Source organism: Scardinius erythrophthalmus (genome assembly GCF_964197995.2).
Source record: "Scardinius erythrophthalmus genome assembly, chromosome: 11".
In the NCBI taxonomy this organism is placed as follows: domain Eukaryota; kingdom Metazoa; phylum Chordata; class Actinopteri; order Cypriniformes; family Leuciscidae; genus Scardinius; species Scardinius erythrophthalmus.
The window spans coordinates 40893659-40915317 of record NC_138231.1 but is presented as its reverse complement, the minus strand read 5'-3'; the positions used below and the strand labels follow the sequence as shown (position 1 = coordinate 40915317).

The following is a 21659-nucleotide window of genomic DNA, read 5'->3' as shown; positions in this document are numbered from 1 at the left end:
TGTTGTGTGTGTTTGTGCATGGGTGAAGGGATACCACAGAAAATCCCAAATATAGCGCTGTAAGTAAGAATCAGCAATGGTATTTTTATGATAAAATAGTTCAGTGTGTCGACCAGCACTTCATAGATATAAGTCTTGCTTATTTTGGAGCCATCTAGTGGAGTCAAACACTTTCACACAAAGGTGACACATGCTGGGGCCACAGATAATCGAGATGAGAAAAAAAGCTAGAAATAAACAGTAAACAAAAGGATGAGGCAAATTAAATATCAGATGTAAATTTAAGATTTCAGCCCATTTCTGAAACTAATGAATATTTTTATCCCGGTGCTCGTTCTCTCACTGCTTAAGGATGAAGGGCTGCTCTTTTTATTAATGTCTTTTAAATTGAAATTCTGATCACATTTATTTTACTAATTTAGTTTTGGATCTCGTTATAGTCTGGAAGCTCACCTTCAATCTATTTGCCAATCGCCACTAGCGGCAATATGGAAGGCACTCACATTTTGTTTATGATGCATAGATGAGGAGCTGACAGCCCCTTACCAATCAGGAGCCACTGCCACTTAAGCATGCAAATGAAGCATCGAGTTTCACTCGGCCCCTCTTGCTTCCTTGAGTGAGGGGTAATGGAGAGCGACTATGGCGGGTCGCATGCATCCATGCCTCTTAAATGCTAATGAAATTTCTCCATTCTCTTCATTAGTCCGGCATCATTATCAGTAATTTGTAGCCTTCCCCTTTTGTCCCTCTCCACTCCCTTAATGAATGCAAGGTATTGAGAGAGATATAGAAAGAGGAAGAGCAAGCAGAAACCGCTTGAGGTATTGTCTCAGGCCCCTGTCAGTCTCCGGGGTGAAATTACTCATCGACGGAGTTGTGTAAGTAAAGGTTTAAGATCAAAAGAGTGCAATTTGGCACCCGTGTGCGCCACACAAAAGTGACTCTTTGCTGGCATAATTGGATGCTCATTTGAATATCCGCACCGTTGTTTTCGCTGTCGTCCACAACAACCTCACACAGAGGGCTTTCTTGCACTCACCCTGGCAATCAATACTCAGAGACTAAAAGTGTGTGTGTGTGTGTATACACACGCGCACATGAGTGTCGCGGTGCCTGCGTGACAAACAAAAAACAAATACAGGACGGATGAAAAGGTCATAATTAAATGACTCCTTTGAAATGAAGAAGAGAAGAGGACGGTTAAAGGAAATGCGATCCAATTTATGCCGTAGCACCTCGTCTTTGTACCAGACCAACACTCGCACGCCCTCCACCTTGCCCCACGTAAGGCCGCTATAGACGTTGCTAATTGGGTTTGATGGGGCCGAAGGTTTAATATGCAAAAAAGGGAAACACTTCAATATAAGAAAAACAACATATGCTGGGGGTATGGCAGTCATAAGTGTGTCCTTCTGAGAATAGTAGAGCTCAGTAAAAGAGGAGATCTTCTGCATGACAAAAACATCCCCGGCCTCAAATGTAGCTCCTCGCTGCCAGATATGCAAATGCTAATAAAGTGTCAATGCGAAACAAGGAGAAATTTTGCTTTTGACTAAATGCATTTCAACCCTGAAAAAGTAGCAGAAACATGGGAGAAGATGAGAGCGGTCCATGGTCGATTGCGTTGTTGACTAAAGGGCTCCTTTTGTCAGGAAGGGTCAGCAGACCCTGTGTTGCTGCAGATGTGTGTGAGGCAACAGCTCGCTGCTGTGAAAAAGGCAACGTTTAAATGATAATAATGAATGATGATGATGAAAATGATAATAATGAAAGAACCACTCATCCTCTCGCTTCTGAGATTCAGGGACAGCCATGCCAGGCCCTCAAGAGCACAATGGGACCGCATGTGTGTGCGCGTTTATGTGTTTGTCTCTGTGTGGCCATCTGGCTGTCATTGTGCCACTGATTTTACCTCGAAACACTGTTTATTTATTTATGTATTCAATTATTTACCTTTTTCAGCGCTTTGGCCACTTGTCCTTGTCTCCAGCAGAAAGCCGCGGCTCTGTGTGGCCATTTTACAGTCAGGTGGAGTGGCTTTGTGTCTGTCCTGCTTCTGTGTGCGAGCGCGTTGGGGAGGGTGATGTCAAAGGACCTTGGCCGAGGCTTCGGTTTTAAAATGTAACGACACCTGGTTTTCGCTCATTCATTCGTATGTACACGCATGAGTACACATGTATGCGCACAATTGTGGTAATTAGCTCAAGGCAGAGGAAGGGCAGAGAGGACAGAGTTGCGCCTCGCTCATCTTCAGCTGATGCACGGTCACCTGCGCTTGCTCCCATAGTGTCTGACGGTCCTGCCTCGAGGACAGAACGGAAACAACAGCAGCTATAGGCTGCTTTAAAGTCAACATGAGATGAAAACCAAACCTATTTTTTGTATTAATACACAGACAATGAATTTGGGGCCATAAAATGCAGGTGAATTTGATCTATTCCTGTGAACTGAACTGATGGTATGCTGCGTTTTACATGAGCTGGAAAGAGGAAATTGCTGAATCAGATTATGTGCTGCCAAAATAAATCTTTCCTCAAAGTACAATGAAGAATAATCACTTTTTTCATTTGTTTTTCAGGTGCTGGATATAGCAGATGCTATGATTCTGAAACAGTTATTTGAGGGCTTGTTCAAGTGTGGAGTCGTGGTTGTGGCAACCTCAAACCGACCGCCTGAAGGTGAGATGTCTGGGTAATGTCAAAGCAGTCGATGTGACTAACATAACGTCTGGTTCCATGTTGCAAATCTGCAATAAAAATAAAATGTAATATTACCCGGGAAATCGACTGAAAATATATATATATATTGAAAATTTAGCTGTCATTACTTCATAACTTTGCACTTTTAAAATTTTTATTTAGGTTTAAATACATTTTTTATTAACTATAAAAGAAAAAGAAAACCATTAAATATAATGTTTGGGGTCAAAACAGGCATTTTAAATAATAATGATATCTCACTATATTACTGTTTTATTGTATTTTTCATCAAATAAATGCAGAGTTGGTGAGTATAAGAGACTTTCAAAAACATAAAAAAAATCTTACCGACCCCAAATTTGTGTAAAGAAATGTATTAAAATTAACTTTTTGCAATTCATCATACTTTTTTTGCCAACACATTCACATCTGAGAGAAATCAAAGTAGTTTATTCCTTTCATTTCCTCCATCAATTTCCAGGGTTAAGTGTGTGTTTTCTGATACTGATCTGTCGCCTACACAGCGCACATGACTCTTGTACTTTTTCACCTTGTATTGTTCTCTACCAACTTCTCAACAATAGACCGCCGTACTTTTCTCACTCTCCTCAGTCTTTGTATGGCCTGAAAGTAAAACATGTTCCTAAACTACACGTCCGTCTCGTGTTCTAATCCAGTTCTGGACCGTCTCGTGTGTCAGTCTCGTGTTTCTTCCTTTTTACTCTTTTTTTAAAGTTCACCTCCCCTTTTAGTCACTCCTTGGTTAATCTGTGTATTCTGATGCCGTGATGTTTGAGGTCTATTGATAATCGGCATAAAGTCTCTCACTCCTTTTCTGTTTTTTTTTTATTGCTCTCTTCCTCTCTCGCATACACTCAAACACCTGTCATTGGCTGAAACTAATCTGAGAAGTGTTATTCTGAAACACAATGATGACTGCATCCCCTCTGAACTTTAAATCCTTCGTTTTTCAGTAAACCTTTTATGTTCAATGTGCGTTTTGGTGTAGCTTGATGAATAATTCACCCAAAAATGATAATTCTGTCATTGTTTTCTCACCCTTATGTCTTTCTTTCATCTGTGGAACACAAGGGCAGTTTATATAGCAGAATGTCCAAGCTGTTGTTTTCCATTCAATGAAAGTGAATGGTGACCAAAGCTGTTCTGGGAAAAAAGCAGCTTGGACAATCTTCTAAATATCTCCTTTTGTGTTCCACAGTCATACAGGTTTAGAATGACATATGGGCGATGTTTGAGTGACCTATCCCTTTAAATCATGCGGAAACTTCAACCTCACCGGCATCAAAGATTTCTTGCCTATACGCCGTTCTTTTGTAGGCAACTTTATTTGATATCCGCTTGATTGTGAGCAGTTACTCTTTTATCTCTCTCTACCAATCCCACTCTTTTCTTCCCTCTGCCTCATTGTTGATTCAATAGATGCCATTTTTTGCAATTGCTGTGATGTTACATTAAACTGGAGAGCAAGAGTGATAAGGGTAGAGATAAGACAGTCCTTCTGCCTTTCTGTCTTGGAGCGCTGCTAATGTCTCGTTGTATGAAGTGGCCTTGTGTGCCGAGTACAAAACGGTAAGCGGCAGTTACATAAAGAGACCCTCTCCTAACATTAACCAGCCACTGAGAACAAAGCTTACGCTAAAACTTAATAGCCATCTTATTCCATTTTAATTAGGTGACTAATGGATAGACTGGTACACATGAAAGATGGGAGGGAGAGAGATGGCACCAAGAGAGATTGCTCGTTTATTGAAATATAGATGGTAGGCTGAAGAGCCGCTAAAGAGGCTTGCATGTTTGAACTTGGATGTTCGTCGTCACCCAGAACCATTTCTTCAGGTAAAATGAGGGAAATGGATTGATAAATGTGAAAAAGGGTGCTCTTCACTTCCTTAAATCTTTAAATGACCCTTTAGTTAAGCACTGGTATATGGTATTTTTTTTGTTTTGAAGCATCTGGATGTCTGTCGTTTTTATTCAAATATTATATTATTTGCTACAATAGATGATTGAGATTCATCACATATATAACCTTGGAAAACGTTTAATTAGAAATGTTATTATTATGTTTAAACAATATTTAAAGTGTCTGGAAATAGTGACTGCAGTCACCTTAAAGCAGTGGTTCTCAACCTTTTTGAGTCCAAGGCCATGATTTTCTGAAAAAGTATTAATGATAAAAAAAGTTTAAAAAAAATTACTCAATTTCTACCTGAGAAAAAAAAATGATATTCATAAAATGTATGAAAATGCCCATGGACTTTGCAGACAGCGTTTGCACATGAAGGTACCTTGCAAAACTGATTTCGGACAGATTTCTGAGGCAGCATAATGGTTTAATGATCTAGAGCAATAAAGAGCGAGCTTTGGTGAAAACTAAGTGAATATTTAAGTACTACAATAGTAATTTCACACCAGAATTGATATCAAAAGTGGAAAACGTTGGTCAAAAATGTACATTTACACACAAACTGACCACCAACTGCAACTTTCAGACGCCATCTTTATTTTTCTAGCTCAACTGTCACAGAATAGAAAGCACGGGATTGTGGGATATCAAAGACAGCGAAGGATAAATCTATGCTGCCTTCAAAAAGCAATAAAATTAAGGAATCTCATTAGACAGGACGTGCCATGATGACTTCCTACCTTGGGCAGTATTTGTCAGTTTTCACACGCAGCCTAAAATTGGGGTTAAACGCAGCCCTGGTCTTGGAGTCTCCACTAATGAGATGATACAGGTGTTTGATTAGGAAGAGTTAGAAAGTGTGTAGTGTTGGTGTGCCTCCAGAAACAGAGGTCTATGAACGCATTCTGTAACTTTCATAACGAAAACTTTTTTTATTAAAAAAAACAAAAAAAAAAAACAACTTCTGCTACTTTCTAACATCAGAAGAGTAAATTAGCACATGACCACTTTCACATTGTGCTACAAATTGAATGGGCTGTTTACATCGAAATCTGAAGGTACAGCAACCAAAAATGGGGAGAGAGTGGGGAAATGGCCATTAACGTGAGGGGAAAAGTATGTATGATGCCTTTAAAATATCTCTCAGTATGTACAGTTTGCTTTCCTCCTGAAAAAAAAAAAAAAAAAAAAAAAACGAATCACCTGAATGGTTGTCATAAGTGGCCTCCAAATCCATATAGTAAGCTTTCGTTTCTTGGGTGAGAACTGGCGAAACGACTCTCACTGGACTGTTTATTGCTCAACATGCCTCTGTTATGACAGTTCTGTTTCCTTTATATTTTCTTGCCCACGGCAGCTTTAAACAAGCTTTTACAGCACAGACCGAAGCATATACTCGTCACGGTCTCTTTACATCTGTGTGTGTGTGTGTGTGGCTTATAATGCCTGTGTGGCTAATTGAAGTCTCTATTCACCGTGATGCAGGTTTATTGTCTGTGCAGAAAGAGAGAGACTTCTTCTCTTGAGCTCATTGTTTGGGAATGTAATGAATTTCATGTACTGCCTTTCTCCTGTGCTGCCCACAGAAATCAATTTCTGCCTCTCCTCGTCCCTTTTGTTCCTCCTCCCTTCCCGTTCCTCACTTCATCAATAGACACTTTATTTGCCAATCATAGATGGAAAATGACATTATGAGGAGGCTAAAGAGTGAAAATAACCAGCATCTCTCTCTCTCTCTCTCTCTCTCTCTCTCAGAACTGTACAAAAATGGGCTTCAGAGGGCTGCTTTTGTGCCTTTCATTGGCGTACTCAAGGTAAAGACAAAGTCATTCTCTCAGTTCATTTATTTATCCTTTCATTCTATCTCCGTCCATCTCTCTTCATGTTTCCTCCTCTGCTCTGTCTGGTTTTTGATGTATTTTATTCACAGGTAAAAATACACAACCTCATATGTGTTTGCAAAAACACACAAAACAGAAAAAAGACAGCTTTGATCATACCTGGAGATGAGAGCGACAGACTGAGAGAGTGTGACAGACACCGAGGCCGTTTAATGACTGACGTGGGTTGGCTGGAATGAGAAGCTGCTTGCATTTCAAAGTGCGCCCGGCCATGGACGCTAGCAATGCGCTGATCTGCTTTGCAAGTTAATTGTATTATTTTAAGCAGGTATTGGCATTATCCTGTGTGCTGTCTGGGTAATTACCATCATCCTGCGACAGCTTTCCATCATAAATAATCAGACGATCATTTTCAGGCATTTTACAGCTGGCCACATTCTTGCACATTTGATTGAGCTGAATGCGTTTTAACATCAAACGGCTTGTTTGTGGCTGTGACACTGTGAATATAGGTAACATTTTCCCCATGATTTTCCATTTTTTTCCGTTTAGATATTGAGCGTGCTGTTAAGTCTTCAAAGTTGTGAGGGAAGCACAAATCACAAAACAAACCCGTCCTTTACATGTTTCTTTTCTCTATGTGAGCTTGAAGAGCGACAGAATAAGAGGATGCTTTGATGACTGCCAGTACAATGTCTTTCTAATCCACTTTAAATCGTAGTATTCCTCATAGCTCCCGTCAGCAGAATATGCAAAAAAAAAAAAAAAGCCACTAGACGCTTCATTCAGCTGGTGATTTTTCTCAGTTTGACCCCTGGGTCTTTTATGTTCAGTGGCCCAGCATAGTCACTCTGGTTCAGCCGATCTCTGTCAAATCCCTGGGGTCCTTAAAGTCACCCTCTATTCTTGCCTGTGCTAATCTTGCCTGGTAAGAGTGCTGAATGCCCAGCGCCTTGCCTTGCACCTCTAACGCTCCAGCTTCTTTGTTAGGCCATCTGGTTTTGGGGCAACCTAGGATCCAAGTTCAGGGTAACTAGGGTGGCCCAAGTGCCTCCTCTCATGTCTGGTCAACCCTAATAATGTGTGACAGACTCACTGAAATGCACTCACTGGCTCTTGTTCTCCTATATCTTTATCGCTCTTCAGGGTGGTAATACTTATTTGCTGACAAATATTACTGAATTCTTGTCACTTTAACTCAATTCAATATGATTAATCATGAATATATATTTATATTTATAAGGTATTATAGTATAAAGTATAAAAGTTGGGGTCAGTATTATTATTTTTTTTTTAAGAAATCATTACTTTTATTCAACAAGGATTCATTAAATTGATCGAAAGTACAGTACAAACATTTACATTGTTACAAAAGATTTTTTATTTCAACTTTTCTATTCATCAAGGAATCCTGAAATGTGTATATATATAATGGTTTCCTCAAAAATATTAAAAAGCACAACTGTTTCAACATTGATAATAATAAGAAATATTTCTTGAGTATATCAGCATATTAGAATGATCTCTGAAGGACCATGTAAGACTAGAGTAATGGCTGCTAAAATTTTAACTTTGCCATTACTGGAATAAATTACATTTTTATATATATGAATGAAGAGTTCAGATGCAAAAGCCTCTAAGTGCCATCTGAAATTTTCTTTTAGAATGATCATTTTTATCAAGCTCGTATATTTAAGTTCAATAATGTCACTTAAATGGCAATGCAGATTACCTATTAATTGTCATTTAAGTGAAATTACTTAAATATACAAACTTTATAAAAATGATCATTCTAGAAGAAATTTTCAGATGGCACTTAGAGGCTTTTGCATCTGAACTCTTATACATATATATATTTTGATAGTGTATGTTTATTATGTATGAAAATATATTAACTTAATATATTAAGTTAAAGACATCTTTCTGTTCAGTGCTTTTGTTTACAGAAGCAATGAACAGAAAGATGTCTTTAAGTGAAATAAATAAATATACACTTCTTTTATACACCTATGCTACATTTCGTTGAATGACTATTGATATACATCATTAATTCATTGATTTTTATTTGATAGACCTTATTATTATTTATAAGAAAGGCCAAAACCCCTTAGACACATTAAAATACATTAAACATTACACATACACATACAATACTGTGTGATGATCTTAATTTCGCTCAAATGTCTCTCTTAATTTTTTTCTAACTGCTGTTCCCTATCTTCCTTTGGTTGGAGCAAATGGTAATGTCTAGGTCGTGTGTGTGTGTGTGTGTGTGTGTGTGTGTGTGTGTGTGTGTGTGTGTGTGTGTTTTCATGGTGAAGGTCTCTGGTGGATATAAGGATGAGTGTATGATGATTGAATGACTTGAAGATGGAGCAAAAATGAAAAGAGGCAATTTATGTTGGATGGCTTCTAGTGTTCCACTGACCTTTTGTTAACCTCCTATTTCTAATATTTCTTATAATTTTCTTCCTTCAAAGCCATTTTATCGTAAAAATGTCTAAACCCTTATAGAAATCTTAAAGTAGTTTTGAAGAATAGTTAACTAGATGGACAGACACACTTGATCTGATTAATTAGAGGCAGTTAATAAGAACAGACCTATGAGAGATATCTAATCTGGGACAGAGAAGGAATGCCGCTGTCTCTTCTCTTGCTGTTATTAATTTTCTGTCTGATTTTGTGTGTAAAGGCCCATTTATACCAAGTCCAATATGACTAAGAAACATTGGTAACAACACTTTACAATAAGGTTTCATTTGTTAACATTGCTTAACTACATTAGTTAACAATGAACAATACTTATAACAGCATTTAATGTCAATGTTTACTAAAACATTTTTAAGGTCAAATGTTGCCTCTGTTCGCATTAATTAATGCACTGTGATTGTGAACTAACATTTATATTAACTAACATTAACAAAGGTTAATATATTGCTTAGGGGTGTAACGATACCCTTGTCACGATTTGAAACATCACGAAACTAAACTCACAATACGATATCATCGCAATACTACAAGACATATGGTAAAAAGGTTGATTAAAATGCTAAATTTGGTATTACATTGGGGTAGAAATTAATAGGCTTGGACTTGGTGCTGGTAACCCAATGCACAGGACAATAGAGACACCAGAATAGAAATATTCATGAATCTGAAGCTGAAAATACAGAATTATTTCAGACGAATATGCATGCACTCCGTCACTGGCTAGATATATTTAAAATAATGTAGTTTGGCATTATCAGGACCCACATTACATTATTATACATTATATTCAGCATTATATATAGTAGTTTAATGTTGCACTGACACTAAAACTCTGTAAACTTGTTCTCACAATTTTTATTTTGGGTGAACTATACACAATACATATCACTATCCACGATACATATTGTTTATTCATTTTTGTATTGCGATATTTTGAGACACAATGTATTGTTACACCCCTAATATTGCTCATTGTTAGTTCATGTTAGCTAATGCATGAACTACTGATGACAAATAAATCCTTACTGTAAAGTGTTACCAAAATATTAGAATACAAAATATTTTTATACTCTCCAATACTCGCACTGATTTGTCTGATGATACCTGAATGGCAATGTTATCTTATTAAATGATTTGTTAAGCAAAAAAATAAGTGTAAAATCGTGTTGGCCCTGTCAAAACTTCTAGCTTCGGTGTGAATAAGCCTTAAGATCAACATCTGAGGTGACTTGACATTCGTTAACAGTCCCTCAAAAGATGTTGTTTTGCCAAGTCACCACTAAAGTCGGTCAGTCATGTTTTTAGCAGGCGCAGATTAGCAAAGACTGAGGAGCGAGTGATTGTGATGGAGAGGATGAGAGCTGTGGCCCGTGGCCTCCGCCGAGGTCTGGGGGGTCCGCGCTCTCAAAGCGAGGCAGATGTTCCAAGGGTGATGTTTCTTTAAGAGTCCTGGACAGGGCAAGGAGAGGTTGTGAGAACATTTTGAGTATGTTTTGAGAGCGTTCTGAGTAACTAACAAAGCCGGTTACATGTAAAGGGAATAGATAATTAGGCGTAATTAGTGCGTTCACGTCGTTAACCACCCCCATTGCTCTCTCTCCCTCTCTTTCTCTCCCTCGCACACACTCACTAGTCACCTAATCTCTCAATACATTCACTCAAGACACGCACGCACACACACACAGAGACAAAATCACACACCGCAGTGGTAAAAACACTTTGATGTAAGAGGAGTCGTCCTGGACTCAAAAGCATAAAGGCAGTGTTTTAAGCTGTCTCTCGTTCTCTTTTTACCCCGCCCCTGCTTCCACCCCCCCTTTTCTTTTCTCCTACCCACAGAGGCTGTAAGACACACAAAGATGAATGGACTACAACCTTTCCCCCCTGTCCCCCTCTGCCACCTCTCTTTTTCAGTTCTCCCACCGCGCGCTCCTTAAGCCAGGCTCTGTCAATCCGCCCCTCTTCCTCCCAAACAGGAGGGAAAAAAGCATCAAATGTTTTTGGCTGTCAGTAATGAGGTAGTGGACCTCATCAGGGTCCAATCGCCAGCTATCCTTGGCTTTTGTTGGAGCTCAATGGCAACCCTTGCTTTGAAAAACTCAAAGGCAACTTTTTTGAGGAGTGGAGAAGAGATAGAGAGAGAGCGAGAGAGCAAGACAGACAGAAAGAGAGACAGACTTCATTCTTATTCTAAATGGTTGTGCAGGGAAGCTGTGGGCATCCAGCACATGCAGCGATAAGAACTCGGCATGACTTTAAAAGAAACTTTGATTAAAACTTTTACTATGAAATTGATCATTGAATAATCAATTGAATTATAATAATAACATACATAATATTTTTTTTGTCAGTTAATATGGACATGCATGGTATTACAAAAACTAAAAATAAATTATTATTATTATTGGGAAGAATGTGTAAAAAAATTGTCATAATGTGGATATTTATGGTATTACACAAATATTATTATTATGAAAAATAATCATTTATTTATTGTAATATCTGTTAGGTAATTTGAACACAAAATAATTCTTATTAAAAAAGTTATTTATTTATTCATTCGTTTATTTTTGGAAAACCATGTAATATGTCCATGTTTCCTGACAGATGCAACTGAAAAGTGTGTTTCGTGAAATAAATATAAAAAAAAAAGTCAGGTGAGCAGACCACTCTTCTGTAGCCAATCAGAAACACTCTGTAAATCATTTTACATCTTGGAGGGGATGTGCTGTTGCGCAATAGACTAATTCAGTGGCTAAGTTGGTTAAAAAAGTCTTCAAAAATGGCTCAAATGATCCATTAAACAACATTCATAAATATTTTTACACTGTAAAAAGTGATCAGTTGACAACTTAAAAAAAAACAAATTAAGTAAATAAACGTCATGCTTAATTGAAAACAAATTAGGTAATGTGGAATTGTCAAGTTCACATAACTTAATTTTTTTCACTTAAGCATTAAGTTTATTACTTAATCATTTTAAGGCAACGGGTTTACTAGTTTTTTTTAAGTAAGTGAACTGAACACTTTTTACAGTAGTGCCAGCTATTGCTAAATCTCAAATGATGTATTTTCCATTGCCATTTTAATTCCGTTGAAACACGTTTTAGTTATTTTATTAAAAGGTCAGTCAGTTATGCACATTCTGAGGGTCTAGTGGGTCTTGTTGAAAGCCGAGGACGCGCGTCAGAGTTGTGTGGCAAAGTGCATTCTGAGTTGAGAAGGCCAGATGATGAAGATCTTTAAGGAGTTATGAGTCTTTAATGAACCCATCAAAGACCATAATCATGCAATGATCCACAAGAGGACGTGTCTTCAACTGATTATAAAGAACCATGCGCTGGAATCATTACTGATTGTATTTCTCTCCCCCTCTCCCTCCTCTCGATTACTCTCTTGCGAAATGGCCCATCAGTTGTTAAGATATAGGCCTACTCATGGAAATGGAAAGTTTTTACGAAAAAAAGAAAGAAATAGACTAGGGTGTGCAGAGGAATAACCCATTTTGATGGCTGCTGGGTAAGCGTGGTTGTCGTGGCCGTGGTGGCTGTTTACACGGCGGCCTGGTGACAAGGTCGAGCAGGGTTGATGAAGTGACACTTTTCCTTTTGTGTTCTTCTGCTCACGGTTTGTCAGCCTGTCATTACGGCTGATTCAGCCAATTTGCTCGGACGTGGAACTCTGCGCTCGAGAGAGAAAAGTTGACAGCGCTGGAGAATGGGGGGAAGAGGCGAGAGATGCATGAAGAAGAGGAATAGATCGCTCCTCTCACGCTCTGTGTGGTGATTGCTAATTATCTTTAGTTCAAGGAGGAGGGTGGCGGAAAATTCACTGATTTCATAATTCGCTGGAGCTGTCATTGAGGACTGATTCAGGCAAAGGCCTCTCGCCTAAATACCACGTATTATCCACATCCTGTTAAAAATAATCACCCTTCCTTTTCATCAGTCATTTTTGTCATCGTTCCTCCAGCATTTTGTTTCGTTTGAATGTTTTTTTCCTCGTCACAGAGGTTTGATGCACTCAGTCAATCTGTAAAAGTGAGCAACTAACATGTTTAACATTGCTGTCATATTCATTTAGATTAACATTACTTTTCAATTACATTATTTTAGCATTAGGATCATTTCATAATACCAGTACAAACGTGCCATTATAAAATCTCTGTAAGTGCATTGTGAATGATAAAGTTGATCCCTTAATTTTTTTACACGGATGTATTTAATAAGAATGTACTTTAGACTACATGAGATTATATATTGTATGTAATCTGTTAATACTTGGATGTTAAAACAGTTCAAAGTCATTAGAGAAGGTCAAACTTAATGTAAGGCGTAAACATATGGCTTATATCAGGATTATATGTTGTGAATATTATTTTGTTATAACAAAATTGTAGTAACCGACGTGTCGCATTGTCGCCCCCTAGGGGGGAATGTGCATTGCAAGCCAAAATACAAACAAAACCGATGTCATTTTAAACTTGCTCTTGAAACAATGTCACTTTCTCTCTTCTTATTTTTAACCACTTTCTTTTACCACATTTCTGTCTTTGCTTTACAGGAGCACTGTCATTCTATCTGTCTTGACACTGGAATAGATTACCGGAGAAGGAAAAGGAAATCATCAGAAAGACTATACTACGTGTAAGACACTCACTTTTAGAGCACTGCACAAGAGATCAACATCACACCAGTAATTAATAAAAAGCTGTAAGATAGTGATTTATGATTATTATTATTTTTTATTTTTATTTTTTTTTGGATGTCCTGGACTTAGAAATTTTATGGTTTATACACATACTATTCCTGAATTTTTATTTTTTAAAGAAATTAATACTTTTATTCAGCAAAGATGCATTGACAGTAAATAATGTTACAAAAGATTTCTATTTCAATATCTTCAGATATTTTTCAAGAAACGCTGGAAAGAAATAGTTTTTTTTTTCACACAGATATTGCAGCACAACTGTTTTCAACATTGATAATAATAAGAAATGTTTCACCAAATCAGAATATTAGAATGAATTTCGAAGGATCATGTGACACTGAAGTTAAGTAGTAAAGCAATTATATTTACTTTATTTTGTGTGTTCATATTTGAGATACATTCAGATTTTCATTCTCACTACAAGTCTATTAATGGAACAGTTATTTTACTAAACATAAATGTCTTTTGCTTGAAAAATGGCTGGTAGATTTATAATAATTTGTGAGTTATGAAGTAAAACGTAAAAATGTTAACAATTGCCCCTGGTCTCGATTACCGGGTCTGAGAAGAGAAAACAGAATTACATGTCATGAGCGCACATTAATATAAATACACACGCCGTCTTTTTCTGACTTATTATAAACCCTTTATCTCAACAGCTGCACTTTCAGAGGATGTTTAATATGCATGTGTTTGTTGACACCTGATTGCTGCTCCCTCTTATTCACACTCTCTCAATGTTTGCGTTTTGAATCCAACATCCTGTTCCAGGAGGCACTGTGAAAATTCAAACACAGGCCTTCAGCACACACCGTTTGATGTGACCACTTCAAACCTGGTTAATTTCATATTCAATTATCTCTCTCATTCACTCGCTTTCCATAGATCAAGTGAGCCTGATGCAGAGAATGCTGTCAATACGCTGTTTGAGGAACTGGCGTACAGACAAAATGATGGTAAGTAAGTTCATTTGCCTTTGCATAGATGGGGTTTTAAGGTTAAGTGTGGATGTTTCCCTGACTTGGTGTGTGAGGTTTTATCTTGTTAGTTGACTTAGATCCTATAGTTGGTTAGATTTATGTTGACTGCTTTGATGTGTAGATTAACTAAATTGTTAGATGTTTCCAATGCATTCAGTCTAATAACTATATGTCTACCTCTAACCATTGATAGTAACCAGACCAAGGGTGTTGAACGTGCAGGGAAGAGAAGTAACCTTGAGCCGGACCTGTGGAACCATTGCAGACTGCACCTTTCAAGAGCTGTGTGAGCGAGTGAGTCTGTAGAAATAGGCATAAAATGCTGATTTGAGATCTGGTTTGTGGGGTATATTTTATAAAAGTTATAAAGGGTTCAATTTGGAACGGCATTCTAGCACCTCATTTTCAGAAAAGAGAAACAAAAATATGCTAATAAAACAACTTCTAATGTGGCCCACTCAAAAAACAAAACAAAAAAACACTCAAGCAGGTTTTGAATCCACTCCATAAGTTAATTAGCTTGTGTATTTCATTTGTTTTAATTTGTTATTTGCGTATTTTTTATTTATTTTATAGCAAATATAATGTATACACTGCTGTTTAAAAGTCTGGGTGCAATAAGATTTTAAGACGCTTTTGAAAAGAGTTCACCAAGGCTGTATTTATTTGATCAAAAAATACAGTGAAAAAATAGTGACACAATAGTATAATTTAAAGCTGCAGTCCGTAACTTTTTGGGGTTAAAAATGATCCAAAATAAATTTGAGCAAGTACATAACCAGCCAGTGTTCAAAACTATATGCTTGCCGTAGCTCGATTCAAAACAGTTTTTAATTCCAGTGGTACTGGTGGATTTCCGCGGGAAATTCAAGCATGTCTTTGCGTCATTACGTCACATCTGTCCACATAAAGATGGTGTCTCGGCTAGTAGGCTATATTGCGTGTGAGGATGTTGGAGAACTGGAGATTCACCCGTTGTAAAATGCAAAAGACTTCGGACTTCGGAGTGGCAACAGAAAAAAAGAGACCGTTTATATTCCAGTTTTAAATATGCATCTGATTTCAGACACGTGTGTTTGTATTTCAAAGAGAATAAGTTCTAAGGAACATTCATTTGTTGGTATGACAAGAAATGGAAACTGAACTACAGGTAACCCTAATACACATTAAATGTAGTCACGCAATGCAGATGTTGTTAACATTAACAATTTGAGAACAAAGTATAATTTGCACGTTTTGACATGATATGATCAGAGATCGTTAGATTTAATCAGCGTGATTTACTGCAATGCTTTTATTCCCTTAGTTGGTCAGAACAAAAGTGGATGTTACTTGTTCAGACGACATTTTCCGGTGAAAAATCCAAAAAGTAGAATCTGTGATTGCGAATGACAGTCTCCACACCGGTGCGTTGATTGACAGCCGCACATTCTCCTCTAAACAGCGGATTCATCCGCGCAGTGCCGTCCCGTCCCGAGGCACAACCCACGTAAAGTTGATCATTCCGCGAATAACTGCAATTGCAGATTTCGAACAGAGATGGCGACAGAGGAAAAACTACGGACTGCAGCTTTAAGATTTTATTTGACTATATTTTAGATTTATTTATTGTATAATTATTAATTATAGAATTTATTCCTGTGATGGCAAAGCTGAATTTTCAGCATCAGAGTCTTCACTGTCACATCATTCAGAAACATTTCGTATTATTAACGATGTTGAAAACATTTGTGCATAATAATATTGTTGTGGAAACTGATGAAAAAAATTTCAGGATTCTTTGATTAATAAAAAGTATTTTTTTTGTACCTATACAAATGTCTTCACTCTTTACTTCGTGATCAATTGAATGCATCCTTGCTGAATAAAAATATTCAGATTCCAAACTTTTAAACAGCAGTGGAGTAACAAATGCATTTCAACACAGGTGATTATTATTGGAATGCCAAGGATGTCAAATCTTTCTTTTTACCCTCTTACCTAACTTTCTTTTTTTTAATGTATCTCACTGCTTTTTTCCACTTTGTTTTTCATATTTTTATTATCTACTACCACCACATCCATCATACCACTCTCCTGATACTATCGCTGCGTCCAAAATCGTGCAGGTACTACATTTGAATTTGAATTTATTTTGCGATCGTCAAAAGTTGCGTTGCTTCACTTCCATTCATAAATCCCCGTCGGCCTCCGTCATATGCACACTTCAGAATTTTTCAAATACTATGTATTTGAACATGCTACTCTTTTGGCCTACTGTTTTTCACATGCTATATAGTAGGAAATTATTTGATTTTAGAAGCAGTGTATGTAATCACCCATGACTTGATCCATCCATCCATCCATAACTAAGTTTATCATTGCAGCCCTGTCTATGGCTAGTCTAAGCCAGCTTGTATTTGTGTGTGTGTGTGTGTGTGTGTGTGTGCTTGTTTATGTATGTAACCTTGGACTTGGTTTACCAGTTTGAAGCTCCCTTTTTGTTTGTGAAGGAAAGAAAGGATGAGTATGCTGCTCTCTAATGGAGCCGAGGCACTGTCTCTGTGTCCTTCAGTGTTTTTGAGAGTGCTGTTCACTTCAGTGTTCTGAGAGTGTGAGTGTGTGTGTGCGTGTGCATGTACATGTGTGGATTTTTCTGAAGAGTCCTCAACAACTTCATAGTCTTCATAGTCAGGCTAATGCAGTAGGGACTATGTCAGCATGTGTTAATGTGCTTTCCACTGAGTTACCACAGAGATACATGTTACCCAGAGAAGATACAGAATATAGGGTGAAATAGAAGATTAGAGACAACAATTGAAGAGGGAATAAGCACATGAGATGAGAGGGATGGATGGGTAAAAAGGTATGTGCCAAGGTTTCAGAGACAACATCAGTGAAGTTTCCCTCTCATTCAGTGTCACGGTGGAGAGACCCCTGATGCTGAAGCAGATGAATTTGAGTTTGTGTGTGTATATTATACTATACTTAAAACAATATACACTAGTGTTCAGAAGTTTGAGGTCATTAAGATTTTTGAATGAAATATCTTATGCTCACCAAGGCTGCATTTATTTGATCAAAAAATAGTAAAACCAGTAATATTGTGAAAATCTATTAAAAATATACCATAATTGTTTTTTATTTTAAAATGTATTATAATTCCTGTGATGGCAAAGATTAATTTTCAGTATCATTACTCCAGTCTTCATTGATCCTTCAGAAATCATTGTAATATGATGATTTGATGCTCAAGAAACATTTCTTATTATTAGCAGTGATGAAAACAGTTGGCTGCTTAATATTTTAGTAGAAATCATGATTTAAAAAAAATCTGGATCCTTAAATAGAAAGTTCACAAGAACAGTATTTGAAATGGAATGTTTTGTAACAATCTAAAAGTCACTTTTGATCAATTTAATGCATCCTTAATGATTAAAAGTATTAATTTCTGACCCTGAGTGATACTGTATATACATGCAAAATGAATACTTAACCCAAAAATGGAGGTTATGTCATTTACTCACTCATGTCGTCCATATCCGTATGACTTTCTTCTCTTGAATATTTTTCATAAGAGTGAATAAGGAAAAAATGTTTTATGTGAAAGCACAAAAAACAATTAAATATTGTTTATAAAACTTTTCATTATTAATTATAAAAGTATTTGAAATTTAAATCATTTAATGGGTTTGAAATGACATGAGGATGAGTAAAACAGAATTCTTTTTTTTTTTGAATACTAACTATCATAGAAAGTGAACGTTTAATCATTAATGTTTCCTAATCTCTTCGTGTGTGTCTGTTTATTTGTTTTTTAAAGCCGCTGGGTGCGGGTGATTATTTAGAAATCTCACGGCAATTTGACACGGTCATCATCCGGAATGTTCCTCATCTTTGGGTTGGAATGAAGGACCAAGCTAGACGCCTCACCACACTCATTGACAACTTTTACGACCAAAAGGTAGAACAAGTCACAAGACACGCCATACTGACCCAGACTTCCTGAAAGCTCACGTAGGCCTTAAACATGTCCGTCTTCAGAATTAAGAATCAAATACATTTGTTTCATACCTTTGTGGATTTAATCATAATCTCCTGTGTAGGACTCTGTTAGCACCAACATATGTACAATGGCTCACTTTCTATGTGTAAATCTCTCAGGTTAGAGTGGTGATGTTGGCTGATGCACCGTTAGACCGCCTCCTCGATCAGGGACCGATGACTGGAGAGGAAGCCAGGGACCGCTTAATGCTAGATGAACTCGGCCTGACCGATGTAATGACAACACCCTTAAAACATCACATTTCAACTATATCATAAACACATACTGTCAGCATACATTAATGTAGCATCAAAAATGCTTCCCATGACAGTGTTATTTTTTGTATAATTTATATTCTATTTCAGTATTTATTTTTATCCTTAGCTTTTTATATTTTCAGATTTAGTCATTTGCTTTTGTCATTTTTATTAGTTTTTGTAATATTTCTATAGCTTTCATTTCATTTTATTTAAATTTTAGTTCAACTTTCAGTTAGTTGCCAATGCAACATTTCTAATTTCCGTTTTAACATTTAGAAGTTATGTAATATTTATATTGTATTTTATTCCAGCTTTGTTTCAATTACCTGAAAACTGTTTTTAATAGGTCATGAAGAGGAGTTTTCAATGATTAAAGGGGTCATATCATACATTTATATTATTTTATTTATTTCCTGAAGTCGAATTGTAATGTTAGTAACATTTTTTATACCAAATTTTCCATTTTCCAACCTCTCTCTGCCTTAGAATTTAACAGGCCATTTTTTTCCTCTTGTTCCTTTAAGACACACCTCTGCATTTTGACTTCCTCTTTATAGAGTGGCGCAGGGATGACATATTTTTGTAGGCCAGCCCAGAAGTTAGACAAAAACCCTATAGTATTTTCTCATTGGCTTTTGAATAATTGCAGAAAATAAGGTCTGTGACTAACGAAACTGTGTGACTCTTGATTCTTACACGTTTTGTTCATCGTGTTCAAATTAACACACCTTTTTAATGAATTTTGAAGCGTAAATATGGCAGAAGTCAAAAGCTAAACGTAGGCTATAAACGAACTACACCACAGTCGCATGGCTTCAACTCTTAGACTCTTTCAGTCTTTGCTTAAAAACATTTTCCCTGAAAGTTCGAGTTAGAGTAGTTAGAAAGTGTGTGATTATAAACACAACAAGGCTTTGAAAGTGATCTAGAGAGTAGATGAGTTTATCTGTGACGTTTAATGTCCCAGACAACCTCTGTTGTCCCATTTAGCCACTTGTTAGCAAGACAAGTAAATGTTTTTTATAAAATCACAAGAGGATATTACTGATGTAATATCTGATGATATTATGCATGGTAATGTATTGATATGACCCCTTAAAGTAGAGACATCTTTATTTAATCTAATTTCTGTAGAATGGCACTTGTAATTGCTCTCCTGCCTATATTTCTTTTGTTCAGGAGGCCAGTGAGCGGTTGACACTATTCACAGCGGATGAAGAGGTCTTTGCCTTCCAGAGGACAGTGTCTCGCCTCACAGAGATGCAGACAGAACAGTACTGGATTAGTGGGGATCGGAGTCAAAAGTAAACTGAAACGCCCTTGCAGTTACTATACCTCTTAGGAGAGTCCATGTGACCTCCTAAAACATTTGGGGTGGTACATTTCCAACACCAAAAACAGACTGTCAGCCTTATTACTACTTTACCGGAAATTGGAGTCATCCATATGCTCACAGCATTAATATGCAAAACTAAATGCACATGCTGCCAAATGAGTAGATGTCTAGCACCCTCTAGTGGATGATGTATTCTGCAGTATTTATTATAGGTAACACTTTATTTTACAGTGTCCTTGTTACATAATATTACATGTACTTACCATAGTAATAACAGTAATTTATGCATAATATCATGCAACTAACCCTCAAACAAATCCTACCCTAACCCTATAGAAAGTACATGTAGTTAATTATTATTACTCAGTACTTAAATATATAATTACACTGTAACATGGACGCCTTAAAATAAAGTGTAACCTTATTATATTATGTAGTTTGGAATATACTCCAAAAAAATCATTCTAAATGTAATGGCAAATATATGTGAATGCTTTATGTCTAGTGTGAAACTATGTAGTTATAACAAACCAAACAAAAAATTAGATAAAAAGTTGAAATTGTGATTTTTTTTTTGTCATAATTATGACTCTCTCACAATTCTGACTTTAAAAAAATGAGATTGAAATTATGAGAAGTCATTATGACATCAGTCAGTTTATGTCATTATAATTATGATTGACCAAAGCATGATATTTTTCTGATGTGGCAGAAGTGGGCTTCCATACTTATGTTATTAAAATGGTTACAATAAAACTTTAAGAATTGTCTGTACTAATTATGTTAAATGATAAACTGGCAAAATTAATCTCCAAAGACATGGTGAGCATAAACAAAACATTTCTTACATTTTAAAAAGTGTCTTTGCTGTCATTTCAATTGTTGGTCTGAAGGCGGCAGTAGAAGATAGTTCTGTCCCCTATTTGCCTGTACACACCCCACGTGCTCTGTGTTATTGTTTTAAATGACATTAGTAAATCATACTGCAGTTCTCTATCTGACAGAACTAGTATTGTCGTGACCCTCCCCAAAAAGCAAATCTGTACAGTACAATGCATCTATATCCATATGCTCAGGAATACTGAACAAACATAAGGGCTTATAAGTACAGATGAATTATACATGTATGTACCACAAGAGACCTTGAACAAACACATTTCATATCTACAATCACCATCCTCATGGCAATAAGTGTAGTCTACAGTGAAGCATGGTGTATTAGGTGCTGAAGAATTATTTAAGATGTTTTACAAAAGCTGGTGTCAACACAGTTATTGTAATGGTCACCTGCAGACTTTCCCATATGCAGGATAAGGAACAAAGGAGAATGAGACAGAGGGAGGGGAGTGATTTTAAAAAGATAAGGAATTAATAAAGGAATCTTTGAGC

The 21659-nt window shown here is 36.8% G+C and overlaps 1 protein-coding gene across 2 annotated transcripts in view; it reads left to right on the top strand.

The window, feature by feature from the left end:
• afg1lb (AFG1 like ATPase b) overlaps positions 1-21659 on the top strand; it is a 26122-nt gene extending 4463 nt beyond the window's left edge. The window contains exons 6-14 of one of the 2 annotated variants that reach the window (XM_081379308.1): positions 2582-2681; positions 6385-6443; positions 6560-6691; positions 13524-13606; positions 14556-14626; positions 14844-14944; positions 18453-18593; positions 18794-18907; positions 20114-21659. In XM_081379308.1, coding sequence (XP_081235434.1) covers positions 2582-2681; positions 6385-6443; positions 6560-6691; positions 13524-13606; positions 14556-14626; positions 14844-14944; positions 18453-18593; positions 18794-18907; positions 20114-20242 — 930 coding nt within the window. In that variant the 3' untranslated portion in view covers positions 20243-21659. The remainder of the gene's footprint in view (positions 1-2581; positions 2682-6384; positions 6444-6559; positions 6692-13523; positions 13607-14555; positions 14627-14843; positions 14945-18452; positions 18594-18793; positions 18908-20113) is intronic. The other variant, XM_081379309.1, reaches the window with a different exon arrangement.